This window comes from Columba livia, chromosome 3, assembly GCF_036013475.1.
Source record: "Columba livia isolate bColLiv1 breed racing homer chromosome 3, bColLiv1.pat.W.v2, whole genome shotgun sequence".
NCBI classification, from domain to species: domain Eukaryota; kingdom Metazoa; phylum Chordata; class Aves; order Columbiformes; family Columbidae; genus Columba; species Columba livia.
The window spans coordinates 56,571,461-56,596,834 of record NC_088604.1 but is presented as its reverse complement, the minus strand read 5'-3'; the positions used below and the strand labels follow the sequence as shown (position 1 = coordinate 56,596,834).

Here is a 25,374-nt window from a genome sequence, read left to right as displayed (position 1 = left end):
TTCTCTCAGTATATGTACTCTTAAGCACTCAAGAGCTTTTTGTTACGATTCAAATTTGTCACTTGTCTAATTTAGTTCTTAGCTAAAGAATGATTCTGCTTTACATAGTCAAGATGTCCTAGTCTATGCTTTTTCTTGACCTTTTAACTTTATTACATTCACATGCTAAGCTCTGAATGAAACAGCGTTTCTCTCTTGATCCTGTCGCCAGAACAATGCACAGAACCGAATTGCAGATGATCTTTTTTATACTGCCATTGACTCATTTCAGCAAAAATATCCGTGGGTCTCTGGGAGTCTGTCACTGTATTTACATAGTATGTATAGTGCTCTCTTGCCAGTGTTGATGCATAGAAATCTTTTGCTTTGATGTTATTTTCCATTTTCTCTGTCATGAGTTCTCATTTGCATGTGATGGGCTCATGTATCCTTTCACTGTGTGCATGCTGGCATAAGTAAGCAAGTCTTCTATTCAGGTTACTCTGGGGGCAGCATCTCTGTGAGTGAAGAGCTGGGCTCATTGGCTTTAAACAAACCTTACTCTTTGTCTTTCTGAATGTATTTGCAGTCTACAGAATTCCTTTCTTCTGCTCTGGCAAATCAGATCCTTGATAAAGGCCTAATCTGCCCTTTGCATGAGAGAAACCGCTGCAACCGCAAGTTCACTATCTGTGTTATTTCATTTTATCCTCATTCTAATTTGTTCTTTTTCATGCCTCAGAGGGCCAGGCAATTCTTCCTATTCTCATACACAAGGTAAAAGAAAAGGAGCCTGCTGTTACTCTAGACATTTTAATGACTATATCTACCAGCATTTTGAACTACAGTTTTCCCAAGTTAGCAGGGACAGGTAATTTGCACAACACCTGAACTGTGTGCCAGCACAAATGTTTTCATTTTGTTCTGTTATATTTCTTATTCTGCAAAAGTATTGCTGGGCTGTCCCCATTCTCAGGAGGTCCTGACAGTTGCTGCTGCTCATTCCTAAATGGTTTAACAGACACGTAGCTGGGCACAACAGTCCCTTTGAACTCTCAGCCTCTGTGAGCCACAAGACAGAAGACTTGTCTGTGGCCACACAGCACACACATAGAGATAGAGGGATTAGGCACTAGAAGGCTCATCTTGATAGGAGATGGTAGAAAGAAAGGAAAGATGGCCTTTGTGGCAGGATAGGGAGAGGAGGATGCTGGAGCAGCAGAGGTAGCAGCGGGGGTGGTCGAGGTGAGGGAAAACAGGAGTAGAAATCAAGCCAGCTCCAGAGAACTTGGGAACTGAACCCTTCCCAGTCTTCTGCATTCCCTTGGGCAACAGAAACTGCTAGTCTGGGGCAGAAGGTCTTTCTGCAATTTTTCCTTGAAGGCTACTTGCTTCTCTACTAGGTAAGCCTAACTACTGGTTTTCTGTTTTCTGTGGGGGGGGCGGGGGGGAAAAAAAGAAAGAAAAAAAAAGAAATAATAGAAAGGATACTCTGTTCCTTCAGGACTCTAATTAAGACTGGAAATGGGGTCTATAACGCTACAAGCCGGTACACTTTATCAGTCTATAACCAGTAAAAGAGAGCTGCACGTACTGTTCTGTAAAAAGGTGGTAAAAACATCCTTCTATCAAAACATGCTTTCCCACAGTACTAAATGGATGATCCTTGGGCTATGTTTTCTCTCCCACAACAGTGAAAATATGTTTTTTTCAGATTCTCAGACACTCTCTCTCTACCAACGTGTACGTTAATGCCTAAAACGTTTCTTGAAAATGATTGGCTGATTAGGTTTGAGGCTTATTATGGCTATGCAAGCACTTTACCTAGTGAAATGCCACTAAGTGCAGAGGATCCATGTAGGGTGACAATGGTCATACATTCCTGTAGTTATGGTGTATGTGTAGTTATTGTTGTCTCTATCTGCAATTTTCCCCAAAACTGTTTGGTATCAGTGCACTTTGGTTATAGACTAGATTACATTTAGAAAGTAGATCTGTAAAAGCAATAATGCCAGCTCTCAATAAACCAGCTGGACTTTTTTCCAGGATTCCTATTTCCATCTGTCTTTTCCCCCAACAGTCCACTAAGCTCTCTTAGGAAAGTCTAAGTGAATTTGATTCAGTCATTTTATCATTTATGAAAAATACAAAAATATTTTTGTTTGACCTCAAAATGTCCAAGCTTCAGCACTTCAAACTTACCATATGTCTCCTACTCTGGAGATTTTCTTTCTGTCTTAGCTTTAGAAAACATTTGGGTTTGTAATTTGATTCATAATGATTTTAATAAGGTTCCAAATGGTTCCAGATAATGTTGTTTGGGTTTTGTGGAGTTTTTTTTTAATACATATCATAGCAAGGAGAGCATTTATGAGAAGATACCACGGCAGATTATGGTACTTACATAGGAGACACTGTGCCTTTCACACATCATACCAAAATAACTTTTTTATATATTCACCACTTTTCTATAGAGAGAGAAACACATGGAACTTTACATACTCATAAGCATAAACAGGTTGCTATTAGGTGCCTCTACTTCATAGGTCTCATCAATACAGAAGCTAAGCATACAAGGCCACATGGCTCTTTAGTTGACTATGAAAGTATTCTATTACCAAAATTAAGAAAGCCAGCAGAATGGAAGGTGAAGATTTTTCTTTTCCCAACTGAAAAAATCAGTCTGCCTGGGCCTGAGGGGATAATCAGTTGTCTAGTTTTGTATGAGATCTGGTAATTATGCTTCCATATGAAACCTACTTTTCAAGCCAGGATGCTCATCAGTTTGCTGCTGAAATAGCTGGCTTCCAAATGGCTCTATAGTCCCAGCAAAATTAGTAGAGTCTGAGTCTGCTGTCAAACTCATAGAGAAGAATGTTTCTCATACCCGCACATTGCCAAATGTTTTCAACTGGGAATGGTTTTTTAACATAGTTTATGAAGGTTTTTTAATGCAATTCTAGAGGTTTTCTAGGGGCAATGTGTGTGCTTCTATATCTCAGGTGAGTAAACATAGTTGCTGCCTTTGGGATACATCATATGTACTTTGAATACATTCTTTACTGAAGAATATTCCTATTCGTTTTCTCCCAGCACTGCCAGGAGACAATGCCCATCTTGTGCTTGCAAAGCATGACACTGGAACACTGTTTGGGGGATGCTATTTTTTCCACAATTCAATTTGTCATTGGTGCCTTGTCACTGATATTTTCTAAATGTTCATGAACCAGTTTGTCCTGATCTGCACTGACAGCTCCAGTAGTGGTTAGGACTGGGGTAGTTAACTTGCTTTGTAATACTTGTGTTAAAAACAGCTGTGAGAAACATCAAAAATATCGGAGAGAAAGAAAAGTATGTTTAAGTTTTACTTTGTACTTGTGCAGCTACATTTATGGATGTGGCTTCTTTGCAGCCCAGAAAAAGGCCTGAAGGCTTTCCCATAGTGCTGCAGTGAGGACATATATGTAGAGGCTGTATTTGCACTAGGGTCCTAATTTCACATGGGAAAAGCTAACTGTCATACAGACAATTTTGAAGGCAGAGAATCACAGAAAGCAGTTACATAGCTGTAAGTAGTGACTATCTCTGCAGTAGATCAAATAGGCTATTGCTGTTTAGGCTGCTGACAAGTCCTCAGCTGTTAGGTGCCACAGATCCTAGTGGTCTTATGGGATACCTAGAACCAAAACACTTGATCTGGTGATAAATTCAGTTAGAAGCTACTCAACAGACAGAATCTTGACAACAGCTCCTTTAACAAGAAGGGTGCTAAAGCTATGAAGTCAAAGTAGTGGGTTTTGTTACAATGAAACAAGAATCACAGCAATTCTGTGGCCAAAGAGTAAAAAAAAAAATAAAAAAATGCGGTGGTGGTATGAGGGAATAGTTTGATATACCCTTTTTAAAGAATACAATCTTAAGAAACCTCTGAGTTCATGCAAGCCCCTCAGTTATGTTGATCGTGGTCAGCAGATGAAAGTCAGGGAAAAGGTGTGGGAGAAAATAGGAAATCTGGAGACTATTTTTAACTGAAGTGATCCCCCAATCTAATTTGTTAAACAATCACACTATTAGAGGAGGTCTAGAGGAGGAAGTGAGTGTCTTCCCAGCATCCAACAGGAACTGTATTCTGGCAGCATCCCAGCTTGCTGAGACCCAGGTATCTGCTGGGGCATCCTGACATTTTCCTACACTCGGGTTCCCATGAGAAGGGAGTCATAGCCCATGTGGACCCAATTCTCATGCTAGTCAATGGGCAGCAGGTGGATGGGACACTTAAACCCTTGTAGACATGACAGAAATCACTTGTGAGATGTTGAGCTGCCATGAAAGAGTCTCTAGTGTTGACAAGCAGCAATCCTTGAATCCCCATCCCATGCTCTGTAACTGCCAAGGTGGTAATATTCCTTTACCACAAAGACACAGTGTCTTCTGGGAGGTCCAGAGGAGACAAAAGCGTGGGAACAGTGGGGGCCATAGGTTTTCTGCTAGTTGGCTTTGGGGGAAGGAAGAAGAAAGGGCACTGCACCTCCAAGGGCTGCTTTGTCACTGTAGCTGTAGCTACTAGTTAATTTGTATGGGTCCCCTAGCTTGCAAACTTGGCCTAGGAATAACCTCTGTATTCAGTTATATTCACTCAGAAGAGAGCCTTAGTCGATGCCTGTCCCAGGAAACTGCAATGTAACTCCGCGAGGCAGCATTCCCACTGTCTCCCCTGGGTAATAAGACAACTGAATCACACAGTTCAGCTAAACTCTGCTGTTTAGTCCTCTAAACCATCCACTTCATCTTCCTCTGTGAAAACATTCACACAAATATAGAAATGTACACATTTTTCTTGCTATGTAGACTCCTAATGAGACAGCTCCAAGGGGCATGATTAACATGAAATAATAATGTCCCTAGGGGACAGGGAAGCTCAGATGCAGCTTCTGCCTTGCAGTACTTCAGCACTTTAATTGCCTTGTGATGGCCACAGTGCTCCAGCACCCAAAATTTTAATTACACCATCTGTATATCAGATATGCTAAAATCAATTTCCTTTGCTTGTTCTTGTCTGTAGGTGCTACCTTTTCATTTGTGATGTGTCTTCAAACATACTTGGTCCAGGAATCCCCAATTTGCATGTGGAAGAATATGCAGTACTGATGTTTAGGCAGAGCCTTATTCTGCATTTCACTAATCACATTAGTGTTGCTCTCCCTTATACCATGTCTGCATTTATTGCTTTAATTCTTATCTGTGTTCTCAGGAAATCATTCTTTAAGACAATTTTTCTTTTTCTTTTCTGTGACAAGGAAAAATTTTTGTCATGTATGTAAAACTGTTGGATGTCAGATATCAAACGCAGAGTAGAATGGGCCAATTCCAGCTGCCTATACTTTGTATCATATAGTTGATATTATCTTTGTAGAGTTTCAGTTCTAGCAACCAAATATCAGCTATGAATCATTTGATGTGCTTCCTTCCACCTTTTTTATTACATTCATAGTCTAAAATTTGGCATGGCCTGCTTTGTGTATTTCCCTTTTTATAACACAAATTTTCTGCTCTTAGGGCTTTATAAGGTTGTGGCAGATAAAACTCCATATGTCAGCATTGAAGAAATTACAAGAAAAGTCTCGATTGGACCAACAAGATTTGGCCATCCATGTTTCTACAGCTCTGAGGATATAAAGTTGGCAAACTTGACTATCAAACGTGGTGAACAGATCACTTTCAACTCAGTGGAAGAAGTCGATGGAACGATGGCTGTGAACTGTGGCATGGTCAGAAATAATCAGTCTCATTCCTTTACTTTGCCTCTTTCACAAGAAGGAAAATTCTATGAGTGTGAAGAAGACCAGATATACACCCTAAAAGAGATTGCAGAATGGAAAATCCCTAAGTGCAGGAACCGGATTGTCAAACTTTCCAATACTTTACAAATGTGGGACACCTCTAATCCACTTCCAGAGAATTTTGATGGTTGCTTGATTCTCACACCTGTCTATGAAGTGCAGGCAGTAATGAAATGTAAGTAGGAATCAAAGTCAATGTTCTGTGCATCTTGGTAAAGTTCCCTTAAATATGCAACGTTTGCTTAAAATAAGCATGAGGGTTTCAATTTGGTCAAGAATTTGCTACTGATATTAGTTTATCAGCTGTTAATTCAGATAGTTACCTTACATTTCCTTCTGTTGCCATTTTATTAATCACTACAATTAAATAATAATTACAAACCAAAATATATTGCATAGTGAAAATGTGGAACTTAGGAATTCTTTTCAGTTCTCAGATTCTCTTTCTCTGTGCCTCAGACTTTGGCCATGGAGAAACCACCTATTATTTATGGTTATGGCTAGGAGATGCAGAAAGAATATAGATAGGCATGCTATAATACACTCTACCATTTTTCAGAATAAGACTACTGCAGAAAGAAAAACCATATTATTTTACTCTATTGCAGAAAAAAATATCAATAGAGTATAAACAGAAAAGACTGATGGACAGTTTCTGAAACCATTTTGAGGAAACAGGAAGATATTAGAAAATGAGTGTATTTAAAAGCTGTGATTTATGTTATGAGTTTTTATTAAAAATATATATCTAATTTGTCCATGGCACACTGTCAGTGTTCTAGTTGTTCCACCAAAACATTGAAACTGGTGGGTTCTGTTCTTACCATTGCCTATATCTATGCCTTACTTTAAATCTGTTAGTGAAATTAGTCACTGAAATAAAATTAGAAGGTGTGCGAGGCTATAAGCACACAGTGAAATGCTCCTGAGTTATGGTGACTTGAATAGCCAAGCTGCAGTAATGACCTATGTGTGAATACAGGGTGTACCCTCTCTGAATTGAGATAGAGATACCTACCTAAGCAAAAACCCAACTTAAGTAAAATGTTTGACCTTGCTTGAGGACAATCCAGGCAGTAGATGGGAACTTGCTGCAATTCCAACTTGTTGATGCACTCATCCTGGCAAAGTTTGCAGGATAGGAGTCTGGCTTTTGGGAAGGTTTTGCTGCCTGTTACATTTACCGGGATCAAACCAGTGAGATCCATAGCAATGAAATCCTAATAAAAATATGTAATTCATGGGCATATTAAGTGGGAAATCTTTTCACAATGTAGTTTTTTTCTGATGAAAGATGTAAGTAAATGAATGAGAAGGAAATAAAATGAGCAGAGACTGTTAGCAGAATATACTACAGTTGTTAGATGTTTATCATGAGAGATTCAGCTGTGCTTGCTATGTGATTTGATCTGTGACTTTGGAAAGTATGTCTTCATGAGATAAAATATTTTGTTTTCTACAACTCTAGCTAGATCCAGGAATCTAGCCCATCTCCTGAAGCTGGATTCACCTAGTTGTATTCCTATACTCACTTAGTTATACCTGCAGAATGAACAAGAATTCAATGTTTATAAAAAGCTTTCAGAAGATTCAGGAAGGTTTGGTGTTCACTTGTCTTCCAATCAGACATTACAGAGTGAGTTGCCTTTGTTGATTTTATTTCAGGCCAGGTTTTTTTTCATAGCATCCATAACATTTAAGAAACATTAAATTTGTCCTAAATAACTATTTAATACAAACTTGAAAAGTAGGCTTCATGGTGCATGATTAACTACTGTCTTGTGGACCATGAAAAATGATTTTTCACCATTTTTAGAACAACTATAAATAGACAAAAGATAAAGTATGAGAAATGCTATCCACAATTCAAGAAAAAAGATTCCTGATGAGAGGAATAGCAGATTACATTTTCAGAAGCTGTGGGCAGGAATTTGCTATACTTCTCATTCTTAATAAAGAATGAATTTTGTGTGTGGAAGTCCCCCAATTGCTCATAGAAAACTTCCATTTTCTCTAGTCATCCCTTTTTCTTTGACCTTACCTTGTGGTTCTTAAGATGCTTGTCGCCTGAAGGTGTCAATGTGACAAAAGCAGAGTTGGAATAAACAGATCAGAATCACTGTCATAAAACACATCTGATACCAAATTTTGAGTGTAAAATACTGGTATGTCCTGCTATGAGGAAGTGTGAAGCCAGGATATACTACCTTGTGTACAGCTCTATACAGAATAAGTCTTACTGAAAAGAGTCATTAAATATTATTTGCTCATTAAATTTTACTGCCCTGGTCAGTGATCTGTGGTGTCACTGATCTGGAGCCAAATTCTTAAACAAGCCTTGAATGCATAGTCAGCTTTGTGCTTGGAAGTTTTGAATCCAAAATTTTTCAAGTTCAGTTGTGATAAAAGAGGAGTTGTTCACTGTCAGACTGTTAAATGAAATAGCTCGGTTCTGATAGTGAATAAAACCAAATGCAGCAGAAAATTATGCAAGAGTTCCACAGAGGACTATTCTAGTAGAAATTTATTCATTCATTAACAATAAATTTAGACTTTGTAACAGAAAGCTTTTGCTTTTTTTTTTTTTCAAAGTCCTATTATTTTCTAATAATTATAGATGTTTTCATTATTCTTATAAATATCAAAATATCATATTTCTCCCATACTGGCCACAACAACAATGTGTGTTAATGGGTTCAAATCCTATGTATTAATTAAAAAGGTTTCCCCACCCATTTCTTTTGAGAAACTGTAAGTTACTATGAAATAAAATAGTAGAAACACATCTTGTACTCAATAAAAAAGAGTTTAATAAGATAAACAGATAGTGCTGTGAAAAAAAGATAGTGAGCTACATTTCTTTTCCCTTCCTTTTTCATTAAACTTTTGCTCTCTTCCACACCTTATTCTCATCTCCTCTTTTTTCTATCTTTGTGAGGTCTCTTGTGTATCTGATAGCCATACATCTCATACATACAGTTAAAACCTGACTGACCCTAGTAATAGTGCACGTTAACATATAGAGATGCACACCTCAGGGAAGGTGCTTTTAGTATCTGGAGAACAGGACATGTACATTTCATTCCAATGTAATTTTGAAACCAAAAATCAATGTGTTTCTTTTCCTTTTCAGTTCGAAAGGACATAGTTCATATCCTCTCAGATCTAGATGTCGAGGTCAAGGATATAACAGACTGCTATGATATTAGCTCTTTCCTTCAACCACTGTCTTTGGAAGATGTATTTGAGAGAACAAGCAAGGAATTTCCTATGGTCGCTGAGATAATGGAAGGGCCTTCAGGAGGTCAAAAACCTTATAACTTATTGTATGCGGGAAAAGAGATCATCATCTACAAAAAGTACCAGGCAACAAGAGTCCTAGCCTCTGAGATCAGAAGTGATTCCCCCAAAAGACATTTTTTAATTCCCATAAGCTACAAAGGAAAGTTCAAGAGAAGACCTCGGGAGTTTCCAACTGCCTATGACTTAGACATAGCAAGAAGTGAAAAGGAACAGCTTCATGTTGTAGCAACTAAAGCTTTTGATTCCCCTCATAAAGAGCTTTTTTCTGTTTCAGTTGGAGACCAGTTTCTAGTTCAGCAATGCCAGACTAGTGAAGTTCTCTGTGAGGGAAGAAAGAAAGTCATGGACGTTTTAGCCTGTGAACAAATACTAAGTGATACATACAAGAAAGTACTCCTCCCTATGTACATGGAAGGTGGCTTTGTGGAAGTGATTCATGACAAGAAACAGTACCAACTTTCTGAGATTTGCAAAGAATTCCATTTGCCTTTTAATGTCAAAGTGTCCGTGAGGGACCTTTCAGTTGAGGAAGATGTCTTGGCTGCTGTGCCTGGTCTACAGTTAGAAGAAGAAATCACAGACTCTTATTTGCTGATCAGTAGCACCAGCAGTCCAATGGAGAGCTGGGAGATTCCTGTGTATCGCTTAAACATGTTGGTTCATTTGCTCAGCAAAGACATCCAGATGATTGTGCCTCCTGTGTCTAAGACAACAGTGGAAGAGATCAGCGAAGAGCAATATTATATGGTACGACGATACGAAACCCAAACTCTTCATCCACCACCCAGGCCTCCCAAAAATCCAACACTTGCACAAAACCCTAGTTTTGCAGTACCTAAGCAAGATGTGTCTCATGTACTACAGGCTCCACAGGTAAGGTATCCCACCTCATCTTTGAATCTCTTATAATAATAGATCGTGTTCTGTCGGTTAGTCTCCATTTCACTGGTGTATTCTTATGGCATGTACACAGATGGTTCTGAGTTCCCTGTGATAGGCAAATTAGGCATTAGAGACAACAATGGCTAAAATCTCCAGTGTGTGTTAATTGAGCCATGAAAAACAATGAAACCACCCGACTTCACAGCAGAAAGCTTGGCTGTATAATTTTGCATGGATAATCCTTTACTGCACCAACACAAAAGTGAAGGGAGACACTTGAAGTGGCTGTATTTAAATCTTTATTAAGGGGAAGCATATATTTTAATGATGTAAAAATAATTTTGCTCAGCTGGAAATGACACAATTAAATTCACAGAAAGCCAGGTTGTGGAGATATTTTTTACTGCGTGTTTTTTGCACTTACACAAGTGGCAAATAGATTTGAAACAAAAAGGGCAGCCATTTTAGAATAACTCTTGATGTTAAGAAGGAAGTGCAACTTCTGGGACAATTTTCTTCATGGCTAACCTAAGACAATGCATTTGTTCTTTATTTTTGTATTTGGTCTGGATGAGATGGAGTTAGTTTTCTTCACAGCAGCCTGTAAGATATGGTGTTTTGGATCTCTGACTAAAGCAGCATCAATAATATAACAGTGTTTTGGCTATTGGGGAGCAGCACACCCACAGGGTCAAGGCCGCCTCTTTTTCCCAGGGTGCCCCCTGCCTAGCAAGCAGGCTAGGGTTGGGCAGGAGCTTGGGAGGGGACACAGATGGGACAGTTGACCCCAAGTGACCAAAGGGATATTCCATGGCATATAACAACATGCTCAGCAATAAAAACTGGAGGGGTAGTTGGTCTGGGAAGGCAACCATAGCTCAGAGACTGGCTGGACATCAGTCTGCTTGTGGGAGGTAGTGAGTGACTGCCTTTGTATCACTGGTGGTGTTTTTGTTTGATTGTTTGTTTGTTCCTTTGGTTTTCACTTTCTTTCACTTATTAAACTGTCTTTGTTTCAGCACATGAGTTTTCTTGCTTTTGGTCTTACTATTCCCTCTCATGATGAGATCATCATCCTGATGTGAGGGGGGAGTGAGTGAGCAGCTGGGTGGGTGCTTAGCTGCTGGCTGGGATCAACTTACCACAATTCTCTTCCATCGAAAGAGTCAAAGAAAGGCACTTTGTTGGACTTTAACAAAACAGACTGTCCAGGATGTATTTAACTTAGGTTGCAGTTGCTCTCATGTGCAAATACAAATTCCCTACAGATGAAGAACGAAAAACATTGGAAACACTTTCAGGCCTCTGCATTGTGATTGGGCAGCATTTTAAACTCAATGTTATAACTCATGCAACTATAATTGGGGGGGGGGGGGGTAGAGGAAAGTTATTTTTATGTTGCTATCCAATTAAAGTCTCATTGTAGCCACCCTGGAAGGAGAGGTTTTGTGAGTACCTCTCCTTGCCTGCTGGAGGTGTTTCTCCCCTTAGTGCCAATTCTAAGACCACACACAGGTACACAGCTCCACTTAGGTTCTGGGAGATAGTTACAACAGACTGTAGAAGAAGTGAATAGGTAAAATGAGTCCCTCAGATAAGTGTAATACAGCAAAAAGCTGTGTCATTTTCTTCTGTCTTTACTTGTACTACAGAAACTTCTTTTCTGCTAGTTTGTACAGTGAACCTTCTAGCAGCTTAAATAAGCCATCCTGTTAGACTAGGGTAGATACATGGATCTAACAGGGAAGCCATCAGCCTGGTACTGGCTTGGCGTCCAGAGCTGGGGAAGAATTCTCTAAAGTTGTGTTTCTGGTAAACCCATACCCTTATTAGGAGGACTCAGACCTCCTGCAGTTACTGATGGCTGTGTGTGGATGACAACAGGTAGATGTTGATTGTAGATTAGACTCACACAGAAGATAATATTTTCCTGAAGTGAGGAGAGAGAGCAATAAACCCAGGAGAGGGATGAGCTGAGGTTCCTTTGCACATTCATGTGAGAGTGACCTTTGACTGTAGCTGTCCAGACAAAGGAACTCATTTAAGCAGGCTGTTCCAGAGGACATTTTTTGTCACATCCTTGTTATAAATAAATAATAAACTGCAGTCAGGATGCTTGGAGTTATGCAGATTCATAAATCTCCCTCCCTGGAAAGGTGAAACAAGTAGAGATCCTTTATTCATAAGATGAAGCATCCTGAGCTGCAACATAATACGTTTAAAGTGGCACAGAATGCATTATCTCTTCTATCCCAAGTACCAAAAATCCTCTGAGAGGACGTGGATCATAGCGGACAGGCTCTGCCAGTGGCAGCATGGGGCAGACTGCATTTTCTTCTACATGTATCAGGGATGTCTGAGGGTTCAGAAAGTTGGAGATTATGCCAAACTGATAAATGGCCCTCTTTGCATATTTTGTGACTATGCATAGACTTATTTGCATAAATAACAGACAAATGTCCCAATGGGCCGAACTTAAGCCTGACAAGGTGGCAGCCTGGAATAAGCTTTAGTACTGCATGAATTGTCATGGTACTCCTGCAGGCAGCTCCCTGCCTGGTATTGAGGGACCTCTGAATGCTTGCTGGAGGGTGGTGAATGGCTTCCTTGCCCACTAGCTGGGAAGCTCTGCTTGGCTTGGTGCTCCAGGATTAAATACATGAGTCCACAGAGGACTAAAATCCAGCTGGTTTATGCCGATACCTGAGGACACTCTGCAAGAGTGGGTCACCTCTAGCTACATCTTGTGCTTTGATATCCTCTTAGCTCACAGCAAGGCTGTGAGGGCAGAGAGGCTCCAGCTGTCTCTGCCTGCTGTTGCCTGACCTTGGTAAAGGAACGCTAGGGCCAGGAGCAGGACTGTACAGTTTCACTGTATTTTGGTCATGTTAGTCATTGAATGGTATGAGATTAGCAGCCAGTATGGACTGGAACCTTAGATGAGAGCAAGAACTGCCTCTGCTTGTGTGCAAGGTGCAATGCTGCAGGGACGTGGGTGTTTGAACAGTTCAGCAAAGTCCAGAGACAACAGATGAATTCTCAAACATAATATAGCTGCATTAACTGAGCACTCTGCCAAGTCTCTTCACAGGGCTAATTAAGTTGGCTTGGCTCCTGCTGACACAGCTTTCACTTCCAGAGCCTGGAGATCTCTCCCCTCCACAGCACAGAGCAGACTTACCATTTCCCTCTCATCTGATCATTTCATTTGGGTAAGGAACATCCAGACCACATATGTTTGCAATTTTGTATTATGTGATAATTGAATAAACAAAGACAAACCCTAAGAAAATATGTGCAAACTAAACAAATGAAGCAAAATAGCAAGTATGGAATGATGAAATTAATCTCATACTTCAGATATCAGACTTCTATGTGACATTGATGTAAAATACCTAATAACCAATATCACCTCTACTCACAAGCACCCCTAACTAACAGTGATAACAAAACAATGATTGTACCCTTTGTCTAGCTGTAGAACATAAGATACAAGCAGTCATTTACAAGAAATCCATATTTTCCCCCCAGGAATCATTGGAATAAAGTCCTCAGTGGGGCTCTAACTGCCATGTTGAATTAAAGAGTTTAAGGCACTCATTTTCTTATTTGTGAGCTTAGCTAGAAAATGAGAATGACCTAATAAAACCATAGAAGTTAATGCTACTGATCTGAGAATGGAGCACCTCACTCTCTTGCCAAGTTGCTCCTGGAGAGAAGTTACAGTGGGAGGAACCAGTCAGGCCCTCACCTTCTTGAAATTAAAATTAATTTGAAAAGAACAAGCCACATGTGCCTGTTCTCTCCACAATTAGAACTACCACAGTGAATATAAAAACCCAAGTTTTAACTTAATAACTCCAGAGTAAGGTTTCAGTTGGGATCCTCAACAAAAGAGACTTGAAAATTGTTTCCTAAAATTTCCCTAGGCTTTTTACCTGCTACCTATTGTTTCTTTCCCTTCCAGGGGATTCAAGCAGCAAAACTTTTCTAGTTTTCAGTGGTCTGCTTAGGCATGTTTCTAGCCTGAGCAACAGTAGAATCAGTAAAATACTCAGCAGCTTCAAGTTAGGCTTGCTGTTAAATACCTTTGTGAATGTGGAACTGGAAAAGTTAGTCACAGGCAGTAATCTGCTTGGCTCTTGTAAGAAAGCTGAGAGAATTCCAGCTGGGGAAACTGGAATTTAATAAAATAGTAAGTATCAGGGCATGATAGTTTCTCATAATTCTATGCTAAGGTCCATTATCCTTCAAAAAGTTATTATGGTGTTACGATATCAGGAACTTTCTTGCCTTATTGCTTTTTATTTCAAAATTAAAATGAAAGGAAAATTATCACTTCCATCTGGCTTCGCAGTTCTCCAAACTGAACTATCAAAATCTGCCATTAACATATTTATCGCATCTGTCTTCACAGCAAAATGAAGACTTATCTGGAACTAAATTGATAAGACATAAGCTACATTTTTCAGCAAATGAGTTCTCCTGCAGCACCTCCTTTCTTTCATTCTAACTACTTCTTTTCTGCTTCCAGAGCATTTTTTCATGTTTTTAGGGCCTTTATAGAGTAGATTTAACACAAACATTTCTGCTGTGTAGCAAGAAACTAACCTTTCTAAATAAATACAAATTAGAAAACACATGCAGGACAGCCAGGAAGGAATAGGTAAGACTTCAGGAATTAATAATCTTTTGGCACTGGAAATGAGGGAGGAAACTATGGTTCATTAGCAGATGCAAAAATGTGTATATACAAATGTAAGAGAGAGGATTTCTCTCTGACATGTGCAGCATTGTAGCTGCTGAGGCTGCAGCTATGCTTCCTCTTCCTCTCTTTGTCCCCGCTAAAGAAGAGGTTTCCCTCTCCCTGGGGTCTCACCTTCCACCCTCTTTCTCCCTCTTCTTCCCCACATCCCATGTGCTGTTTCTCCCTGTCACTTTCTAAATGCCTAATAAATAGCATGGGAAGGCTGGAAGCATAGCCCTTACATCTTAATGACCACCCCATGTTGTCGTTGTGGTGAAGTTCTTGAAGTCTCTCAAAATCCCATCTCTATTGCAACCTCTCCCAGTAAGTTAGGCCCCACATCCCACCCACTCTTTTGGGCTGCACTTTATCGCTCCTCCGAGTACCACATCTTCACCATGTGACAGGGTCCTTTTCCTCCTACCATTCATCCTTGCCACATGTGCCTGATTTCCCCCAGACCCACATGTCTCAGGTCCTCCAGCACTATGCTTGTCATGTGCCCTTCAACCTCGCTCAACTTATATGACCTTGGTTAGCCAGTCCTTTCTACTACTTTCAGACAGGCTTGTATTTTCTTCTTTCTTGTTTCTTTACAGCACTTCTCCCAATTGCTTTTCTTTCATGCAGTGAGCCGAAGCCAAGGGCACAGGCATTATTGGGTAGGAGCTGCAGGGACATCCAAAGTTACATGTGGGTTTTGGTTGCCTTCCCTAGCAGCATCTGTTCCAAACCTCAGCAAAACATTCATCTTCAGCTATGTTTTTAGGACCAAAACTGGAACAGCCTGTAGGTGCTGACAAGCGTCAAGCCATTTAATTCTATTGTATGCTGGACAGCCCAAGCTGAATGACTTTATATTGGCACTCTGTTGAAGAGATCCCTATAGCTATGTTCATACCTGGGGTCCATGGCCATTTTTCTGCATTCTGATAATATGCTGGGTTGAAGCTTGCATGTGTACTACCCCACCTCATGTCCTGGACTTTTCAGCAAAAGAAACCAAGTAATGCTGTCTGGAGAAGCACTCTAATCTGGATGATGGGAGTCCAGGACTGCTGTGTACGCTATGGACTCTGAATCAAGAGAAACGAGTTAGAGGAGTAGGAAACTCTAAAGCTCCAGCTAATAAATGACTGGAGTTATCCTTCTACTCTCAGCATAGACCTGGCATTAAGGCCTCTTTCTCTTTTAAAAAATACTAACAGCTTAAAATTTCCACAGAGAAACATCAAGTCTGTAGTAGGCACTTACTGTGGATTGATGTTACTCTCAAAACCAAAAATACAGTGGGGAAGATGATAGCAATGAGCCTGCCAGAAGGACAAGCGGTAGATAATTGCCTGAAAAACTAGCAGGGCAATCTGAGGTGTAAGTCTCATTGCAGAAACCCGTTACTGCTACAGGAAATGCTGATATAGTACATGAAATTAAGGAAGGTACAGATGAACATGTGGATATGCTGACTGATGAAAATGCCAACTGGTTAAAAGCAAATTGCTTAATTTAGAGCTACAAATGAATTACTTGGAGAACAAAGAGAAAAGAAATATCAAAATAAAGAGGATGCCCAGAAGAAATAAAAAATTGAACCACATGAAAATATGGAAGCCTTGATAAGAAGAAGGAAAATCCTGCACAGACTATTTTAGCCAAAAGACATTGATGTCAGTAAGGCGAGAATTAGCTGGCACATTTTTTTATTCTTTTGCAGAAAGCACAAAATAATAAATATAAAAAATAAAATAAATATATATAAAAATAAAATAAAAAAATAATAAAACCCATAACATAACAAAATCACATAATTATGTATAATTATGAAGCAGGACAAAAAACTAGAAAAGATAAATCCAAAATTCTAGGAAGCACTGCAGCAGAATAACTCTCCAAAAATATAATATGAGGTGATCTGAATAATTTTTTTGTCAGCTGGGATTCCAAGCAGCCTGATTTCCCGCAAGGCTGTTCTCCAGGCTGCATGCTTTCATTTACCCTTCTCCTCACGGCAAGAAGGCTGGAAAATTAAGTTTGTGAATACATGATTATTGAAGTGCTACCTGTTATGGCCTATATCTTGGTCTGTTTGGAAGTTACCAAAGAATTTTCCAGTTTAAACTGGCCAGAGATAACCTACACCACAATGAATTTCTAGCAGGAAACACAGTCCCCGTTTTCCTGCAATGCTTGTTGGCTCCCAGGGCTCCTGGAGAACCATGTGCTGGAATTCCACCCCTGCTTAGACACCTTCAGGGACTTTTCTGGACTCTGAAGGCCAACTGGCATGAGGTAGCTGAGGTGCCTGTTAGTAACCCTTTCAGTTTCCTTGTTTGTGGGGCTGCTTGCAAACTGCATACTGGGAGTGGGTCCTGGGGTGCTCTAACTCCCAGATCATGCCCAGGGACTGTTTTGGAAACTACTAAATTGCACAGATTAAAACTGAGCCCAGAGATCTTTACAGGTGCTGTGTAGTCAACTGTTTTGACAATACCTCTGCTAAAAAAGATGAAAAAGGAAGATGCTCATCAGAGACAATAATGTGTTCCATGCAGTCAATGTAAAAGAAAGCACTGATATTTCCCATTTATATTATGCCTTCCTTCACGAAATCCAAGCTTTGGCAGTACTGTCAGAGCCACGCATCCCAGAGCTGAAAACATCCCAGAAGGCTGGGATTATGCTTTGAAATTTATTGCCCCATGAAATGAAATGAGAAAGTTGCTGTCAGTGTGACAGCAGAGTCAAATCCCAAGGGACTTGTAGGCACAACTCCCATTCTCCAGAGAGCCCTTGCAGTGAAGAATTGAGTGATTGTCGGGAGACAGACAGTGCTGTGGAGACACTCATCAAATCCATTAAAACTTGTAAAGGCAATCTGAGTCACGGACTTTCCCTTTCTGCTTTTTGAGTGTGTTAGTCCATAGACATGAAATAAAAAGTATGGTGATAAATTAATTGTGAGATGTATCAATTATTGTATGAAGGAGAATTGTTATATGAGGGAGCTTTTAAGGGTTAAAAAACAATGCATTTAACACCTGTACTAAGAAAATTATTTTCCCTTCTTAATGGATAGAGGTGTATAATTTATACTGAATTTTGTCAAGGTATTTAACAGCATTATGTTCATGTTCTACCTTAGGACATGAAGTAATTTTACTGGTAAATATTTTAGACGGAATTATGCCCTGATGTGGTCCATATTTTTGTCCCACAAGTTTTGGGGGTTTTGTTGTTGTTGGTTTTGGTTGTTGTTGTTGTTGTTGTTTAAAAAAGAAAAACAAAACAAAACAAAACAACAACAACAACAACAACAAAAACAAACAGAAAATAACAGGGGACTTGAGGAGGCACAGGGTGCCTTCTGTTGTGATTCCTATGGTGCCATTGAAAAATCATAGCAATGACCCCAGGCTTGAAATGACTGTAGGCAGTGTCTTAGTGTCTTGTATCAATGGTCCACCTGAAATAGTGTAACAGAGTCTTAGTAGAGTATCACTTGATAGAAATCACTGGAGAAAAAAAAAAAAAAAAAGGAAAAGAAAGAAGCTTCTTTGGTAGTTTTGCATGCTATGCACCACCCTCATGGACAACACGGTGACTAAAGGCCACTTAGACTCTGCAGTAAATGGGACTCTAGATTAGCTAGAGTTGAAATCTGATTAATAAAGCAGGGTAAAACTATTCCCAAAGCATCACTTTATTTTAAATTTAAGACTCTTTGAAAAAGTAAATAATATTTTATGTGTGAAATGAAGAAACTGTATCTGGAAGCTATTTTCCCAATCCGTCTGTTTTGCATAAGTGGTATATGCATGTTCTGCAGTATTAATGAGGAAAAGAGTGGCTGAGTTTGCTTGTGAATTGCTTTCATTTGAAGAGAGATGTGCCAAGAAACTGACCAGCAACTCTACAAGAAAATGCTGGCCATGCAAGGAGTGGGGTTTGCAGGAGCTCGGTTGGTCTGGTTTACATTCCCACTTCTGTCACATGCTGCTTTAGTGACACCAGACAAATCACATAAGCATTATTGCCTCAAGATACATGAAGAAACTGCGGGGTGTGAAGTGAGAGTGTAGATTTACAGCTCATTAGTTACTTTATATGGATGCTTAAATCTCAGGTAAATGCAAAAAATATTGCCTCACTTCCAGTGAGGGTCAAACCTACCTCACATTTACTCTGGAGCAATAACCACACAGACAGTTGCCATGGAGTAGTTAATGAGCTGTAAATCCACGCTCATTTACTTGGTGGCAAGTTGTTCATGTAGCTGTCTCTTCTGTCTATGAAATGGGACATAATTCTTCATTTTCCCATCTTAGATATTTATACAGACAAGCATCAGTTTTGCCTGTATGCAGTATTCTGTGCATTGGCTACTGCAGTAGGAACAATAATAACAACATAAAAATAATAACAACAATGAGATTCCTGGACACTAGTACATTTTAACCTTGCTTAAAATTTTCAACTGAATGCTAATTTGCAGAAGAGGTGCAAAAAAGCAAGTGAGTCTTGTCTAGGACAGCTGGATTCTGAAGTGTGAATAGTTGAAAGAGGAAGGAACAAGAAAAAAGAGATGTGTGAACTTGTCCCATTTAACATTGCAAAGTGTTAACCTTGAGGCTCACTAACACTTTTGTAAGCTTGATCTCTTGTTAACCACTTTGTAGTTTAGTCTTATAGTAGACATAAGCCTTTGTGCTCATCTGCATCTGCTGTGGTATATTCAGTGTCTCAAGCCTTGCCTTCACCTCGTGGCTTACAGAAGCTAGAAGTTAGTTTCAAGACAGGAAGTGTTATGGATGAAAACTCAGATAGTTCTCAGCATACCTCCATAAATTTCCCCAGTTTGTGGGACTTTGACAGATCATAACATTAAACTAAAAGTTGCATGTTAAAGGTTAGTTTGTGCAAGCATGCAAGGTGTCAGTAAAGGAAAAAAATGAGAAAAAAAACCCTGCTGCAATATGGGTTATGTATATTTTTTATTGATAGATCATATTTGCATAAAAAGTAGTGGGATGTAACTGATGATGTATAAATGAATGTTGGGCTGAAAAGCCATTTTTTGAAGTCAATCCTAGCACACTTCTTTTACAGCCAAATCATTTTTCCTGCTTGCAGTGGTGGAGCATCACCACCATTCAGATGGAAGAGTGGATTAAGGAGGTGGGCTCAGAAAGTGAAATTGATAACCAGCGAAACAGACAAATGGGCTATCCAGTTATCTTTTATCAAACTGTGAAATGGGACGGGAAAGTAGAATTTATGCAGGGTGAAGGGAATTGCATTTTTATTATAAAGTCTTTTTTTTGAGGGAGAGGATTGTTCTTTCTAAATATGTTCTTTTCCCCTTGTGAGTATCCTAATTCATTACTATCCTGCCCTCATTGTCTCTCACATAAAAATAAAAAGTAGTGCACTGTAAAAAGAAAATCTGCTCTGCTTGAACCACACACACGATGATTTTAAAATGTTTACATGCACAGAAGTTAACATGAAATATCTGCTGTTTATCTGCTGTTTTGCACCTTGCTGAATAGAGACAGACCGTAGGTCTTGGTTTGCCTCCTACTTACACTCCATTCTGCCCATCTACCAACACTACTAATGTTCCCTCTCTGTTCTCATGGATCAAGCAACAAGAATGTGGATGAAAAATATGGAAGATAGGAGGAAAACAGAAACGAAGTCCTTAAACAGCAGGGTTAGATTTTGCATAAGCCTTTTTGTTAGTTCACATCTTCAGAAAACACAGAAATAAAATTCTCTCATGAAATATTGAAGCCGTTTCTACCCCATATGAACATCTGAATGTGAGATATCTCCCTCTAGCCTCCGAAACAGAAAATAAACCTTCTTATGCACATTATGAGTTATTAAATAATAATATACCAGTGGTCTAATGCTGCTATTGTTGAACCTAAATGAAAAACCTTATTAATCATGGATTTGACAGCTCATTCAGTTATAATAATGTTTCCTGTCAATCCAAGCTCTCATTATAATTGGATCTCACTTAGAAAGGAAGATGCTCCATTGACTGCTCAGATGGAGGAAAATACAGGTTTGAAAATGAAAACATCACTCTGAATTCTGTTTCCAGGGAGCCTGCTTATGCATGTACAAGTTGGATAACACTTTAATCCTTGCTGTGTGTCACATTTGGAGGGTGCTATAATAAGATTCTCTCACTGACTAGACACCAGCTCTAGAGTCATGACAGTGAAAGCAAAAGCAGGAACAGCAAATGAAACTTTTTTGTGGGGATGCTGGTATATCATCACTACGACCTAGTTGCAAGGTAATAATTGAAATAGATGGCTTGTCTACATAAAGAAGTGTGCTAAGCTGTGAATTCACAGTTAATTTGGTTTTCTGCATGGCCTCTTTTGTGGTCACTCAATATGCAGAAAGTATTAGATATTTCATGTGGCATTAAGAGAGGATTAAGTTGCTTCAAACCAAGGCAATTTATTTGTGCTATGGAAGTGTTTACAAAGAAAGATAGTGGCAAGGAACTGTAAATTCATACTCTACCTTACTGAGAACTAGCTTTATAAACAAGGCTAGAGACAGGACAAGCGGCTGAGAAGACAAACAAATGTTTAGACTGAGACTGAATGAACTTGGAAAAGCAACTCAAATACGTGCCATTTAGAAGAGATTCTGCAGGCAAAATCTATGAATTGCTTATCAAAGGCCCCAATCCCAGGGTGTAGCAAAGGGAGGTGGTGTATTTACATGCAGGCCACAGTTCATGAAAGACACAGAAGCCACAGGATAAGTTTAACTTAGACTCAATAAAGTTCATACAGAAAGAATTTTAGTAGGGCAGCTGAAATGATAATTCGCAGAAAGTGTTCTTGTTCACAGATAAACCAACGTGGTTACACTAAACGGGAACTTAAATTTGTTTTCTCATCAATATAATATTATAATGCCAACAAACAGGGAGACATCATATTGTTTTTGCTACCTTCTAGGACAAAGAGCAAACATTAATCTGATGCGATCAGGGCTATGTACAGATTAGAAAATGCTTAAGAACTATGAAAGAAGTCTGTGGTTTATAGACATGAATAGTAAGCACCCCATAGCGGGACTTGAATAGGTAATTTTTGACGCAACTTATTTTGAGGAAAACAAAAGTTGGAAAAAAATCACCAGTCTGCTCTGGCAGAAGAAAAGGAGAGGTAAAGTAGCTGATGGGAAGCTGTTGCAGATGGTGTAAAGGGTGTGGCAAGTCCTTTTGCAGCTTTCATCTTGGGCATGAACATGCCTGATTGATTAACTGTCGGGCAAGCAAATTTACATTAGCTTCAAGAAGTCCCTGACCCTCCTTTGAAACACACAGCTTAGGGTCAACAACATACTGGGATATCAGAGACATTGGAATATTTGTAGCAGTGTCAGTGAATATTTCCTTATAATGTCCCAAGAGATTTTTATTCATGACATGACCTACAAGTGCAGTGGGGCCAGAAAGTAAGTAGTCCTAACTGCAACAAAGCCAGTCTTCCTCAATGTACATGTAGAGAAAGGTCTGCCTAAGAAACAGTATTGTAGAAGTAGTATCCTGACGCAAGATGAGGATGATTTTGTGATAAATTAAACATTCAATAATGCTGTTAACATATAGTAGGCTTTGAGTATGAAAAATAAATCATAAAATTACTTTAATTATTTAATTCTCAGCTTTCACTGAAAACCTAGTGAAAAATGGTGTTTGCATGCCAAAAATCAGGAATATTTAGTATTTTGTGAAGTAATACACCATTCTTGGAGCTTCATGTGCAGCAATGAAGAGTACACATGAACTGTGTATCTTGTAGGGCTTCTGTGAGTTTAATTTAATGGAATTCATTGCATGATTGTAAGGGCTTACGGTTTGTGTGCTTGATCCTACAGCAGATATACACACTGGGGAGAAGAGAGTAAGCAATCTTTTCTCTCTCAGTGGCTCAACAAGATAAGGCACAGAACAGAGAATAGGCTGCAACCCATACCAGAATTTAGTAGCTGTGGTAAGACAGAAAGCTTTCTTCTGTTATTTGCCTTCAATCATTGCAGCTCAGCATTATCTTTTACTGTGTTTCGTGCCAAGAAGAGGCAACTTAGTCTTCACTGAAATTGCAGTGCTTGAGAGAAATAAGGACAAGACTGAGAGTGAAAGTGCGGAAAATGTGAACAGGAATAAAATTCCAATCAAAAGTGGAAAGTGCTTGTTTCATTTTTCTTGTTGTACATTCATTTTTAAAGTTTTATGCTTGAGTGGCTGACTGATTTCTCATCTCTGAATGAATAAATAAAAGTCAAGATTTGTTTTGGTTGTATTGATAAAGGGTAAAGATCGTCCAGTCATAGACCAAAAGTCATCATATGCCTCTACAACCACTCACATAGTATAAATTTGTGGAAGTCCTGCAATGGTTTGTAAAGTGCCTATTAGCATTAAAAAAATGCTATGGAACTATGTAAATTATATGGTAGAATAATATTTCAAACTATACTTTTCATTATATATACCTTTATCAGCAGCTGTTGAATGCACAAAATTAGTATTTATATTCATGGGATATCTGTGAAAAGGTCAAGTAGGAGATATTTTAATCCATGTTTTCAATTTGTGGTTATATGTTTAGAGTAATAAATCATAGCAGCTTTCAAAAATAACAACAGCAACAATAATATATGGCTCTAAAATGTCTATGGACTGTAGATTAAACTTTTTTTTTTTTTTTCTGAGCACCTAGACACATTTTGTTGGTAGTCATCTCTTCTGGAATTACAAAAAGAGATTTGATACCTAATGGTGTAAAACATTATGCTAACACTTTCAAATTAATTGGAACTTTCAGCTTATTTCAAAAGACATTACTAAGCACTGTCATCATACGTTTCATAACTTTTTCAAATGTAAATAAATTTTCAAATGTACAAATATAAGCTGTATTTACAATTTTCAAATGGAAATAGAACTTTTCACTCTGATTGCAGGTCAGCACAGTTGTAATAACATGACAGCCTGTGACACTAATTTATTGATTCAAAAAATCCTTTACAAGTGTTCTATGTGCTTATACACTGTATGCACCCCTAACCAAAATGTCATGCTTGGGTTTCTCTCAAATTGTGGTGTCGTTTAGATGTAACCACAAAGAAACCTCTGCTCTGGTATGAAAATGCCTGTGAGAGCATTTGGATTTTCTCGCTGACGCCATTCATTAGGCGGTGCCAAATGGCTTCCTTTCTGAAAAGGAAGTGTTCTTGTGACTGCTCTACTCTTTATCTAGCTGCTCAGCTGTGACCACATTTTGACGCCCATGTTCTGTCTCAGGCTGTCTGTACTCAGATAGATGGACCTCCCGGGACATGTGGAGACTTGATTTAAGGAAATACAACTCCATTCACTTTAGTGGAATTGAAACTTCCTCCAAGAAGTGAAAATTTGGAAGATCTGTCTTTGGAGAGGAAGATGACACATGTTTTTTCAGAGCCGGGCTGGCAGGTTGCAGTGACTGAGGGTCTGGGACAGCCCAGCTCCTGGCAGAGGCATCTCTGCTTAGGTGGCCATGTGCGTGCTATGTCTCTAAGCTCCTGTTATGGCCTGTATTGTCAGTGACACTTAGAGAGCTACACAAACACTTTGCAGTTAGCTGAATCACTCTTTAACTGTATTGATGAGGTTGTAGTCAGAGCAAGGACATGTGGAGCATCTAGGAAGGTACATGTAGCTATGTACATTTTTGTGCCTTGATCTGGAGCTGAACTTCACCCATGGTGTAGTAATTAACCCAGACTGAATGATAGGGGTCTGTTTACAGCAGGAATGAGAGCACGGATGAGAACACGCATGCGTTTTTCAAAGGCATAAGAAACATCAGCTACTTGCAAGTGACAGCTGTGGCCCATTTTTTTTTTTAAACTCTTATTTAAACAGGTTATGTTTGCTTAGTGGTTGAATCTTTGAAGTCTTGAAATTCTTGAAGAGTGTCCTTTGCCCTACACAAACATGCACATACACAATAAGTCGGAAAAGATGAAAAGTGTTTATTTAGACAGTCTAACCTCATAACGTGCCTCATACATTTCTTACAACAAGGTGAACAATGGGGATTTCTGAAACCTTCATCTTTGCTCCTGGTGAAGATGTAAAGTACAGTTTTAGCTTAAAAAAATGCCAATAGGCTTTTAGTACATTTGTTGTGACAAAGAAAAGTTTAATGACATGAGTTTACATTTGAAAAATACATTTACATTGGAAGAAATGTGTATGGTTTGTAGTCCTTCCATACATTTTGATTTCTGTATACTGAAACATTACACATGTCTATGTGTCTGTTCTGCTTCCATTTCAGGTACAAGAGAGTATCCATGTGCCATGGTTTTCTGTTCCTTATTGGTATATAAACTGTAACAATTTGGTAAAATTCTGCCCCACACATATAGGGTTGTATAACTGAATAGGTCCTGTCCCAGTCTGTCTCCCTCTCTCTCTCTTCCTCTCCACCTCCCTCTTCTTCTCCTTCTTCACTCTATATTGCCAAATGTAGCACAATAGAAGTACAAAATTTATTAGCATTCCTTTTCTTTTTAAATACTATCAATTCATTT

At 39.1% G+C, this 25,374-nt stretch overlaps 1 protein-coding gene across 3 annotated transcripts in view; it reads left to right on the top strand.

The window, feature by feature from the left end:
• THEMIS (thymocyte selection associated) overlaps positions 1 to 25,374 on the top strand; it is an 86,624-nt gene that overhangs the window by 17,811 nt on the left and 43,439 nt on the right. For all 3 annotated transcript variants that reach the window (XM_065056884.1, XM_065056883.1, XM_065056882.1), the window contains 2 exons: positions 5,536 to 5,994; positions 8,953 to 9,995. In XM_065056884.1, the coding sequence (XP_064912956.1) occupies positions 5,536 to 5,994; positions 8,953 to 9,995 (1,502 nt within the window). The remainder of the gene's footprint in view (positions 1 to 5,535; positions 5,995 to 8,952; positions 9,996 to 25,374) is intronic.